The following is a 13,064-nucleotide window of genomic DNA, read 5'->3' on the forward strand; positions in this document are numbered from 1 at the left end:
TCTCTTTCCCACTAGTATCTGATAAGTTCTATAGAGAGTGCTATATTCTCCATGTAGAAACCTCCACATCTCTGAAGTAAAACATAATATCTAGATGGACAGACAAGATCCTGACTCAATGAAATACTTCTCAGTTTGTCTCATCAGCAATGTTGTGTAAACATATGGTTCCCCTTATTTCTAATAGGTCCATTTGGTCCAGATGGGACACTTTAATACTAAAATGGAATCAAAGTTACATGTTAACATCATTTCAGTAGTCATCCCCATTGAACAGCTACATTTCAAGGACATGCTACAAATACTTTTGTCTAACAGAAACGGACTAAATGCAAGACATTTGGCAATAGGCTGAAACGCCAAAACAACTGTGTCTTTGTGGTCAGGGTGTATTACACAATAGACCAACGTTTCTTTATTCTTTGGCAGTTCAGTTGTGTCTGATTGAACTTCCTGTGCTTGTTCTGTGTTGATCTCTCATTATGTAGGTTCACAGTCTGGCACAGAAAGAGATCTTCTACATAACCACAACCAAAACAGAAGAGACAGAAAATTCAAATCGTTGTGTCCATGGCTTAGATGTGAGTTCTGACTGAATTTAGAACTTGGTTGAGTCAGGAGACTGAACACTAAGACAAACCAATAAACAAATGGAGAAGAGGAGAACAGAAAGAGGAGAGAAGTGTAGTGGGAGGGGCTAGCGGGACAGGCGTGTGTCTCACTGTGATGCTTGGTGACACATGAACTTCATACTGTACACCTGGGGATCTGTGTTAACATGCATCATGCCTTCTCTCATGCTTAGATCAGGCCTTACCCTCACATGCACACAGCGAAAGCCAGAAAACACACTTCTGCCAAGGCTAGGAGTAGGAGTGTATTCAACCAGGGACCACGCGCCACAGTCACACATACTGTAGATACTGCATATCGTCTGTGAAACATTAAAGGTAGAGTCAGCGATATGACCAAGATGCACAAAGTAAACGGCATAGTGGGTCAATCTCCGCAACACACTGAGAGTGCGGGTCAGTTTTGGTCCAGTGCCTACTACTCTGTAAGCGCGTGAAGGGAACCCATGTACAGATACTGTGGGTGACTTTGTGAGAGTGAAGTCTTGAGTCTTGCTCATCGCAATTTCTCGCAATCGCAATGCTTTTTGTGCAAAGGTCATTTCTCTGACTCTACCTTTAAAATAGTCAAAAACAAACTGTGGATAAATAGAGAAAATACATATTACAAGGTTTCGCTGATAACAAAGCTACCAAAGATTCAGCCAAACGTCATGTGTTTTTGGGATAGTCATCTAAACAGAGATGTTTAACCCGTCTAAGGTAGTAAAAGCACATTCAGTTCGTGGTATAAAATCTGCGAGTCATTTCTCTTTTTGAAAAAGCTCTTTCGATATCTACAAAATGGTCGACAAATAGGGTAAACAATGTTCTCTCTGGACAGAAAAGTATAGAGGGAAACATACGGAATATGTTTAATAAGTAACAAGTCTCTGAATCTCATTCAGCTTTTCAGTGGGGTAGGACTTTCATACAGACAACAATGAATGAATCAACAGATATCATAATACTTGGTTTTACAATGATAAGAATCAGACGTGTGCTGCATCCCCTAGAAAGTCATCTAGCGCTTTTTCATAATCAGGAAATAAGCATGCAACCGAGAACTGCATTGTGCATATGGAAAGAGCATTTTCAGTAGGAAAATCAAAACATCGTCTTCTCATGAACCTCAGTTCAAGATTTTTCCCCATAAATAGAAGTCCGGAATACCAAGTTACATGTTGTTGCAAACCTTATGAACAGAACCATATCCTCAATTCAGTCTTGCTCATTAATTCTCCTAAATAACTCTGAGAAAATTGGTACCGGTGCTTTCACCAAAAATAAAATCTTTAAAAGTTCATCATTGTTTCATCAGTCAACTGTTCATACGGACCTAAAAGCTGTTCTTTAACAACATACTAGGTTAGACACAGCTATACTTGGTGGGTTACATTTTAGTAACGTTTTGTAAACGTTTGATAGCGGTTTGTAAACGTTCGGTAACGGTTTGGAGTATTTTAATAAAACTGCCAGCGAAACACTGTGTTGAGCTTAGTTTAGCGTGCTGACACCATCAGAAGGGTTGACGGCTTCACCACAAGGAAAGACATCATAGTTGACTATAGGAATTTCGTAAGAAAAGGACGCTGTAGATAGTAGATGTTTATATAGATATGTACTGGAATAAAATGATTTGTTTCACCTCTATTTTGGCACTCGTGTAACAGTAGATAATAGACCTCTCTTCTCTGTAGGTATATAAATATAATCTAGAATGTGGTGTAGCAGACTGTTTAGAAATGGCAGTACAGTACAGTAAGTACAACAGAGAGAGGAAAGGTAGGGACAGGAGGGTATGTTCCATCATGCTTCATAGGGAGGGAGTTCTTTTTTACTATCCATAGCTACACACTGAGGAATCATGAGATACTGTACGTAGTCCCACAGACAACTTCCGGACAGGAAGGTACTGTAGGGTTTGGCTCTAGGTTCTAGAGCAAGTAGGAGGTTCTGGAACTGTGGAAAACATGGAACCCATTCCTGAATGTTAGGCCAGTAGGTTTCAGAGTTAAAGGGTTCCCCATGGTAACAGTGTGCAATTCATGTCAATGCTTACTGTACTGTCAACGCTTACTGCAGGCCTACTTCTCAAATCAATGTATCCATGATTACTGCGCTCAATCACCAGATAGACATACTCCCCTGTACACCAACCCCCCCCCCCCCCCCCCCCCCCCCCCTCCCTTACCCCCTCCATCGCATCAGACAAATTCCACTCGAGATCGTTCGCGGACAGCTTGTTTACAGAATGTCACCGACTGAAGTCCAGAGAACACATGAAGATAATATTAGTCTCTTTGACAAAGGGACAATAGGGGATTGGTGGTCAATGTGGAGGGTTGCTGTCCCAGTCCCAGTCCACATGGCTCTCTTCTCCCCCTCTCTCTCTTTCTCTTGCTCTCTCACCAACCTCTTTCTCTCTCTTCCTCCTCTCCCTGATCTATCCCCTCATACCACACTGTGAAGGAGGGAAGGGTGGATGAACTGTGGGTTGATGTAGGAGAAACCAGCGAAGTCGCTCTGGTCAATGTTGGCGATGACTAGCTGGTCTGGAGGGGTCAACATGGGCTGGGTGCGTGTGAAGAACTTGTCAAAGTTTTCTGCTCCTTTGCCGCCCTGTGTGGGTGTGTGAGAGAGAGGGGAAGGTAGAGGGAGAGACAGAGACATGGCTGATATTAGGCGGTAAAGGAAGTGCATTATGTTGCCCACAGCAAGAGGATGTCTAGCTGTCACTTTATGTGGGTGAATGATCTCATTACAACAGTATACTGTACCTCACGATACCTCCAGAATGATCTCATTATGACAGTATACTGTACTCCACGATACCTCCAGAATGATCTCATTATGACAGTATACTGTACCTCACGATACCTCCAGAATGATCTCATTATGACAGTATACCCTCACGATACCTCCAGAATGATCTCATTATGACAGTATACTGTACCTCACGATACCTCCAGAATGATCTCATTATGACAGTATACTGTACTCCACGATACCTCCAGAATGATCTCATTATGACAGTATACTGTACCTCACGATACCTCCAGAATGATCTCATTATGACAGTATACCCTCACGATACCTCCAGAATGATCTCATTATGACAGTATACTGTACCTCACGATACCTCCAGAATGATCTCATTATGACAGTATACTGTACCTCACGATACCTCCAGAATAAATGGAGACCAGAATTAGCTCTGTTTGTATGTGAACCCACACTGATACATCCGCCATGAAGCAATGCGGTGGATATGGTGTGAGGGCTACGAGGCTTTTAGAGGGCTATTTTTAAACCAATGTATTCTTAAACCTCTGTAGGAGGGTTCGGTCACAAAGCCCCCACGCCCGGCAAGTGTGTTTGTAGGAAAAGAAGGGGCTATGATGGAGAGAAGTGGGATGGAGGGAGAGAGGGGTGGGTAGGGGTTGGGGTGTGGGTTTGGTCACAAAGCCCCCACACCTGGTTGTGAGAGTGTGTTTAGCAATAGGAAGGGTGGCAAAGGAGGATGGTGGGATGGAGGGAGGGATGGAGGAGGGTAGATGGAGGCTGCAGCTGTGCTCTAGCAGTCTTTTAACCTCCCACAGTGACACATGGCTGCAGGCTCTCAGACCCACACAGGGTAGGAGATGAATCAGAGAGACACACACAGGCACAAACACACGCACGAACACACGGACGAACACACACACACACACACACACACACACACACACACACACACACACACACACACACACACACACACACACACACACACACACACACACAAACACACACACACACACACACACACACACACACACACACACACACACACACACACACACACACACACACACAGTGATGCCTACATTTCTACAGTGGCCAATTTAGTTATGGAAACAGACTCTCTAAAACTCTTTAAAATAGTTTTACAACTCTTTAGAAATATGATACAAACCCCACTTATGAGTAATAGTGCACCTGAAGTGTGTGGCTTTGATGTTGTGCATCAGAGTGGTGAGTGGTCCTCTCCAGCTCTTTCCTGCAGTCAAATGACCAAATCGCCCTCTAGTGGCCTCATGGGTGGAATGTTATTAATATTTTTTAGAAACTTATATATTTTTTTAAATGCAGAAAATGTTGTGTTTCTATGTCAAGCGGTTTTGTTATATTTCAGGCTCCTGTGATGTATATAAAGTGTAATATTGGGATTTAAACAAAAGATTTAATACATTTCAACTCCATATCTGACATGGTACAGGTGTCTTCTTCATTTTAAGACCATAACCATGTGTGTGAGGTGTATACTTTTCTTTCAAAGTAGATTTATTTAAGATTACCAAGAAACATTCCATGTGACCCTGATTTAGCCCACTGCATTAAAAGGTTAAAGTGCCAATACGTGTGTGCTACATCCACTTTTTGACTTTTAATTTTATGATATTTCCCCATTGATTCTTGAGGAATATAACTTATAAAACCCTCAAGAGCTTAGTTACATGTTTTTACTCCATCAGAACCCAAAATATAAGCTTGTTTTACTCCTTTGTTTGTAAACAGAATCATTGTAAACAAACACTGTATCACCTCAAAACATGGTCAAAACTGTCATTTTGATATGATGGATGGTCAGTCTTTCTATCCATAGCTTTGTCTATGAATTTGAGAGTGGATACATTTCTCCAGCCCCATCTCTTACTGTAGCTATCAGTGGAGGGGTGACGCTTTGTAATGGTTTGAACTGAAGATTTCTCCTTTAAAAAGACGTGTTATGATAGCAGCCTGTGCATGTGGATAAAAAGGTCTCTTTCATCTGATCATAGACTTCCAATAACTTCTGGAATGACTCTAATAGCTGGGTAGGTCACGCACGCACACATACACACCGTTTTAGGCTTGAATGGCGGTTGGATCTCTCTGTTGGCGAGGCGGTCCCAGTCGATACGTCTGAAGAAGGCCTGCTCCCGGATGTCCCTCTCGCCCTCCAGACCACAGCCCAGACGCTTTGATGGGTGCTTGGTCATGAACTGGAAGGTGGGGGAAGTAAAGTGATGGGGGAGGGAGAGAGAGGGAGGGAGTGAGAGAGAAAGAGAGAGAGAAGCCCATAACTGAGCCTTATAGAAGCTACAATTGTATAGCCTTGACAACAGCAGTTCTTTATTACTGGTGGTCTGTTGTGTAGCTTCCCTTCAACTCTTAAAGCCACTCTATATTTCCCTTTCCAACAGCCTTCCTTAATAACCTTATTTTTGATCCATATTTTCATTATTCAGAATCCAGCCTAAAAATAGAAAGGGGAGGAAATTGCAAATGATGGTTATCGATAATATGTATTTAGCGCCTATTTTATTCAACTCCAAATTGTCTCATTTAATAATGATTTCATAGATCATATAGATTTAAAGGTGGAGGAGAGAAGGGTTGAGGAGACACGCCTCTGTTGTCATGACGACAATAGAGCTTCAGATGATGAATTACTGTATATGTTCAGAAGCATGGACAGCGGGTGACATCATCCCTAAGTAACTGAACCGAAGACAGAACATCTAAATTGAATCTCTTCTATGTGTAAATTGCGGCAAAATTCAAATTTCAATGGTACACTGCCATTCAAAAGTTTGGGGCCTCTGTAGGCCTATGTAGATATTCCATAAAAAAATCAGTCGTTTCCAACTACAATAGTCATTTACAACATTAACAATATCTACACTGTATTTCTGATACATTTTATGTTCTTTTAATGGACAAAAAAATGCTTTTCTTTCAATAACAAGAACATTTCTAAGTGACCCCAAACTTTTGAACGATAGTGTATATAAGCATGGCCATCCACAGAAAGAAGAGGAAGACTATGTGACTTTGATACCAAGGAGACCAGGGATGGTGGCCCGCCAGGTGGCCTGCCAGGTGGCCCGCTTTTGTAGGAACTTAGTCAGGATCTCAACTTACTGTTGAGAGTTACAATTGTAGAATGAAATGTGTTCAGCAGTATTTTTCTTGTCATGTCAGTCACTGACAGTCACTCAATCAGCCCATGTCAGCAAACAAAATGAGATCGGTAAGTTAGTTTAGCCAGCTAGACTGTAGTAATCATGGTCAAATTACCGACCGGGGCCCTTATTCATTTTTATTACTGAAAACATTTCTCATCACCCTATTGCAAAACGTGTGGAATTACAGGAAATTAGCTGTAAAAATTTTCTCTCCACCCACTGCCAATGAAATTATATACAATTGCTAAAACTTCCCTCCGCCCCATGGGAAAATGTGTAGAAATGCAGCAAACTTTTCTCTACGTTCCATGGCAAAACTTTGTTGGAGGGGGGGGGGGCAACAACATTTCACGTAGGGTCTGACTGCATGAGTGGTTATGGATGTGGCTATGCAGATCCGTGATCATGATGAGTTCAGATTTTTTGTGGCCCACACCCCTATCCAAGTTGCCCATCCCTGAAGTAGACCCCTAGAGAGAATCCGATGCTCACTAGATTAGAACAGGACTCTGTTTTAAATAGTTCAGAACACATCTTTGCTTCAACTCAATGGAATATAGTCATATGATAAGCATCCTTGTGACTGTTAGGGAATAAAACCAATTATTGAGAGTTGTGTCCATGTTGTCGATTTCAAGTTGAAATAAAAGCCTACTGGACAACACCCAGCCCTACATATTGTATATCATTCTGTTTTTCAGTTGGAGCATGCCATCCAGTTCCAAATCACATTGGCACCGTTGTGTGGTGTCAAAAATGTATATATGTTGCCTCACAAGCATTGTGTAAAATGCTTTGTACATGAGTTGAACAACTTATGTATAGGGTCATCGATGCCCATTTAAAATGATGACCCCATATCTCCCAGTGAGTTACTGTAGGAGAGATACAATTCCATATCTCCCAGTGAGTTACTGTAGGAGAGATACAACCCCATATCTCCCAGTGAGTTACTGTAGGAGAGATACAACCCCATATCTCCCAGGATACAACCCCATATCTCCCAGTGAGTTACTGTAGGAGAGATACAACCCCATATCTCTCAGTGAGTTACTGTAGGAGAGATACAACCCCATATCTCTCAGTGAGTTACTGTAGGAGAGATACAACCCCATATCTCTCAGTGAGTTACTGTAGGAGAGATACAACCCCCATATCTCCCAGTGAGTTACTGTAGGAGAGATACAACCCCATATCTCCCAGTGAGTTACTGTAGGAGAGATACAACCCCATATCTCCCAGTGAGTTACTGTAGGAGAGATACAACCACATATCTCCCAGTGAGTTACTGTAGGAGAGATACAACCCCATATCTCCCAGTGAGTTACTGTAGGAGAGATACAACCCCATATCTCCCAGTGAGTTACTGTAGGAGAGATACAACCCCATATCTCCCAGTGAGTTACTGTAGGAGAGATACAACCCCCATATCTCCCAGTGAGTTACTGTAGGAGAGATACAACCCCATATCTCCCAGTGAGTTACTGTAGGAGAGATACAACCCCATATCTCCCAGTGAGTTACTGTAGGAGAGATACAACCCCATATCTCTCAGTGAGTTACTGTAGGAGAGATACAACCCCATATCTCCCAGTGAGTTACTGTAGGAGAGATACAACCCCATATCTCTTAGTGAGTTACTGTAGGAGAGATACAACCCCATATCTCTCAGTGAGTTACTGTAGGAGAGATACAACCCCATATCTCCCAGTGAGTTACTGTAGGAGAGATACAACCCCATATCTCCCAGTGAGTTACTGTAGGAGAGATACAACCCCATATCTCCCAGTGAGTTACTGTAGGAGAGATACAACCCCATATCTCCCAGTGAGTTACTGTAGGAGAGATACAACCCCATATCTCCCAGTGAGTTACTGTAGGAGAGATACGACCCCATATCTCCCAGTGAGTTACTGTAGGAGAGATACAACCCCCATATCTCCCAGTGAGTTACTGTAGGAGAGATACAACCCCATATCTCCCAGTGAGTTACTGTAGGAGAGATACAACCCCATATCTCTCAGTGAGTTACTGGAGGAGAGATACAACCCCATATCTCTTAGTGAGTTACTGTAGGAGAGATACAACCCCATATCTCTCAGTGAGTTACTGTAGGAGAGATACAACCCCATATCTCTCAGTGAGTTACTGTAGGAGAGATACAACCCCATATCTCTCAGTGAGTTACTGTAGGAGAGATACAACCCCATATCTCCCAGTGAGTTACTGTAGGAGAGATACAACCCCATATCTCCCAGTGAGTTACTGTAGGAGAGATACAACCCCATATCTCCCAGTGAGTTACTGTAGGAGAGATACAACCCCATATCTCTTAGTGAGTTACTGTAGGAGAGATACAACCACATATCTCCCAGTGAGTTACTGTAGGAGAGATACAACCCCATATCTCTCAGTGAGTTACTGTAGGAGAGATACAACCCCATATCTCCCAGTGAGTTACTGTAGGAGAGATACAACCACATATCTCCCAGTGAGTTACTGTAGGAGAGATACAACCCCATATCTCCCAGTGAGTTACTGTAGGAGAGATACAACCCCATATCTCCCAGTGAGTTACTGTAGGAGAGATACAACCCCATATCTCTCAGTGAGTTACTGTAGGAGAGATACAACCCCATATCTCTCAGTGAGTTACTGTAGGAGAGATACAACCCCATATCTCCCAGTGAGTTACTGTAGGAGAGATACAACCCCATATCTCCCAGCTACTTACTCCCTTGCAGATGACGACAGCTTCCTTAGACATAGACTTGGGGTAGGACACGTTGTGCTCCATGATGGACTGGAACAACTCATCTTCATCCTCTCCATCGAACGGCGGCTTCAGGGAAACAACATACACACGTCATTCATTGATACAGTTGACAACCAAAATGTACACACGAGTGAGGGTCCACATTTTACTGCAATTTGCTTACTGAAGGTCCACATTTATAGCAACATGGTTATAGTGGATAAGATATGAAAATAAGTTTGCTGTACATGCAGTGCTTATGGTATACTTACAGTATATCTTCAAAAAGGACAAATAGCCAAAGAAATGTGACCAATCATGTATTTTGTCAATCCCCTTGTCTTTGTGATCTTACACAGCGCGATACCACCGGACTAGCCACCACTCTGAGGTGGAATAAAACAGAGGACAGTTGGGAACTCAGCCCTAAAAACCCAGCAGCCACTCAGAACCAACCTGTGGATCTAATTTCTCTGTGTGTGTGTGTGTGTGTGTGTGAGTTCCTTTAATGTTCCTCTGTGAAGTCTTTCATCTGTCATAGAAGTCATTGGTGTACAGTGGGTTCATATTGGCAATAGATGCCAGCCATAGTTCTCTACCATCTGTTCAGATTGTCCCATCAGAATGCAATGACATGCTTTGCCCTGATATTGAGTGCTACTGTGACAACAACGCCATTAGCACACTCTGCCAACCCGGATGTCCTAGCCGTGTCTGAATCCTGGATGAGGAAGACCACCAAAAACCCTGAAATTTCCATCCTTAACTGTAACATTTTCCGACAAGATAGAACTGCCAAAGGGGGCGGTGATGTAATCTCCTGCAGAGAAAGCCTGCAGAGTTCTGTCTTACTACCCAGGTCTGTACTCACTGCCTCATTGCCTGCATCCGTAATGGGTCTGCGGTCAAATGACCACCCCTCATCACTGTCAAACGCTCCCTAAAACACTTCAGCAAGCAGGCCTTTCTAATCGACCTGGCCCGGGTATCCTGGAAGGATATTGACCTCATCCTGTCAGTAGAGGATGCCTGGTTATTCTTTAAAAGTGCCTTCCTCACCATCTTAAATAAGCATGTCCCATTCAAAACATGTAGAACCAGGAACAGATATATAGCCACATATAGTCATATAGCCCTTGGTTCTCTCCAGACCTGACTGCCCTTGACCAGCATAAAAACATCCTGTGGTGTACTGCATTAGCATCAAACAGCCCCTGTGATATGCAACTTTTCAGGGAAGTTAGGAACAAATATACACAGGCAATTAGGAAAGCTAAGGCTAGCTTTTTCAAGCAGAAATTTGCATCCTGTAGCACAAACTCAAAAACGTTCTGCGACACTGTAAAGTCCAAGGAGAATAAGAGCACCTCCTCCCAGCTGCCCACTGAACCGAGGCTAGGAAACACTGTCACCAACAATAAATCCACTATAATTGAGAATTTCAATAAGCATTTCTCTACGCTGGCCATGCTTTCCACCTGACTACCCCCACCTCGATCAACAGCCCACCGCCCCCCCCACAGAAACTCGCCCAAGCCTCCCCACTTCTCCTTCACTCAAATCCAGATAGCGGATGTTCTGAAAGAGCTGCAAAATCTGGACCCCTACAAATCAGCCGGGCTAGACAATCTGGACCATCTCTTTCTAAAACGATCTGCCAAAATTGTTGCAACCCCTATTACTAGCCTGTTCAACCTCTCTTTCGTATCGTCTGAGATTCCCATAGATTGGAAGGCTGCCGCGATCATCCCCCTCTTCAAAGGGGGAGACACTCCAGACCCAAACTGCTACAGACCTATATCTATTCTACCCTGCCTTTCTAAGGTCTTCGAAAGCCAAGTTAACAAACAGATTACCGACCATTTCGAATCCCACCGTACCTTCTCCGCTATGCAAACTGGTTTCAGAGCTGGTCATGGGTACACCTCAGCCATGCTCAAAGTCCTAAACGATAGCATAACTGCCATCGATTAGAGACATTACTGTGCAGCCTTATTCATCGACCTGGCTAAGGCTTTCGACTCTGTCAATCACAACATTCTTATTGGCAGACTCAATAGCCTTGGTTTCTCAAATTATTGCCTCGCCTGGTTCACCAACTACTTCTCTGATAGAGTTCAGTGTGTCAAATTGGAGGGACCTCTGGCAGTCTCTATGGGGGTGCCACAGGGTTCAATTCTCGGGCCGACTCTTTTCTATGTATACATCAATGATGTCGCTCTTGCTGCTGGCGAGCTGAGATAAGGGGAGACTTTACCTAGCAGGGTCTTGTAGATGACCTGGAGCCATATATATATATATATATAGGCTATAGGATGCTATGAAATATGGACTCAGCATAACATGAGGCCACATTTGATCTATTGAACAATAGACTTCCATCTGACAAATATACTACTGCACGTACCTGTCCTGCTAGCATCTCGTAGAGGAGAACCCCATAAGCCCACCAGTCCACTGATTTCCCATAGGGCTGATATGCAATGATCTGTCAGGAGAGAGGAGAGAAAGGTGAAAGGGCCACATTACATTAATAATATACTGCTGGAAGCCCAACCCAAACACACCCACTATTCCATTGTGGGACCAGCATGTGGGAACCACTGCAACCCATGTGATTTTCATATTTACCCAGGTTTGCTCTGCCTGCAATTTCAGTCAAGGACAGTTACTCTGGTCTGAGCTACGTTAACAGCAGTAGCAGCACATACGATTGTTCTCTTCTAAACTTCCACCACACCACCCACCATTATTACAGTGGGCTATGTATATCTGCCATAACAAAGGACTATTTTCCTACCATCCAATTTACAAGTCCACATGTCCACCCACACACACACACACACACACACACACACACACACACACACACACACACACACACACACACACACACACACACAGCTAAATTGTAACTGAGCTGTGAAGGCTTTTGCCACAGACGTGAAATGAGATTCAATTCTTACATGTAGTGAGGGATAAAACACAGCACGTGCAGAAATTGGGAAAGAACATTCTACCACCGGTCACCCCCTCAAGCAGACAATACAGGAAGCAGCTCTACCACCTGTCACCCCTCAAGCAGACAAGACAGGAAGCAGCTCTACTGCCTGTCACCCCCTCAGTGGTACAGCCTCTCTGGAATGTCTCCGTTCATGACCCCTTATCTCTGGCCCTCGGCATCCTCACCCCTACCCCTTAATTTCTTCCCTCCTGTCCCCCTCAGTCTCTCCCCCTCAGTCTCTCCCACTCAGTCTCTCCCCCTCAGTCTCTCCCACTCAGTCTCTCCCCTAAGTCTCTCCCACTCAGTCTCTACCTTAAGTCTCTCTCACTCAGTCTCTCCCCCTCAGTCTCTCCCCCTCAATCTCTACCTTCAGTCTCTCCCTTCAGACTCCCCCATCAGTCTCTCCCCATCAGTCTCTCCCCATCAGTCTCTCCCACTCAGTCTCTACCTTAAGTCTCTCTCACTCAGTCTCTCTCACTCAGTCTCTCCCCATCAGTCTCTCCCCTCAATCTCTCGCCCCCAGTCTCTCCCCTCAGTCCCCCCCCGTGGTCCTCACCTCTGGGGCGATATAGTCGGGGGTACCACAGAAAGTGCGTGTGACCATGCCTTCATACATGTTCTCCTTACACATGCCAAAGTCTGCTATCTTAATGTGGCCCTCAGAGTCCAGCATCACGTTGTCCAATTTGAGGTCCCTGTGA

The 13,064-nt window shown here is 43.9% G+C and overlaps 1 protein-coding gene across 1 annotated transcript in view; it reads right to left on the minus strand.

Moving 5' to 3' along the window:
• Positions 1-2,877: 2,877 nt before the first annotated feature.
• The window catches only part of LOC110486837 (protein kinase C alpha type), a 225,879-nt gene continuing 215,692 nt past the window's right edge, over positions 2,878-13,064 (minus strand). Inside the window, exons 13-17 of the mRNA XM_036939339.1 lie at positions 12,920-13,058; positions 11,767-11,847; positions 9,339-9,446; positions 5,498-5,638; positions 2,878-3,233 (exon numbers count right to left, since the gene is read on the minus strand). Coding sequence (XP_036795234.1) covers positions 3,066-3,233; positions 5,498-5,638; positions 9,339-9,446; positions 11,767-11,847; positions 12,920-13,058 — 637 coding nt within the window. The 3' untranslated portion in view covers positions 2,878-3,065. The remainder of the gene's footprint in view (positions 3,234-5,497; positions 5,639-9,338; positions 9,447-11,766; positions 11,848-12,919; positions 13,059-13,064) is intronic.

The sequence above is a fragment of the Oncorhynchus mykiss genome, chromosome 12 (genome assembly GCF_013265735.2).
Source record: "Oncorhynchus mykiss isolate Arlee chromosome 12, USDA_OmykA_1.1, whole genome shotgun sequence".
NCBI classification, from domain to species: domain Eukaryota; kingdom Metazoa; phylum Chordata; class Actinopteri; order Salmoniformes; family Salmonidae; genus Oncorhynchus; species Oncorhynchus mykiss.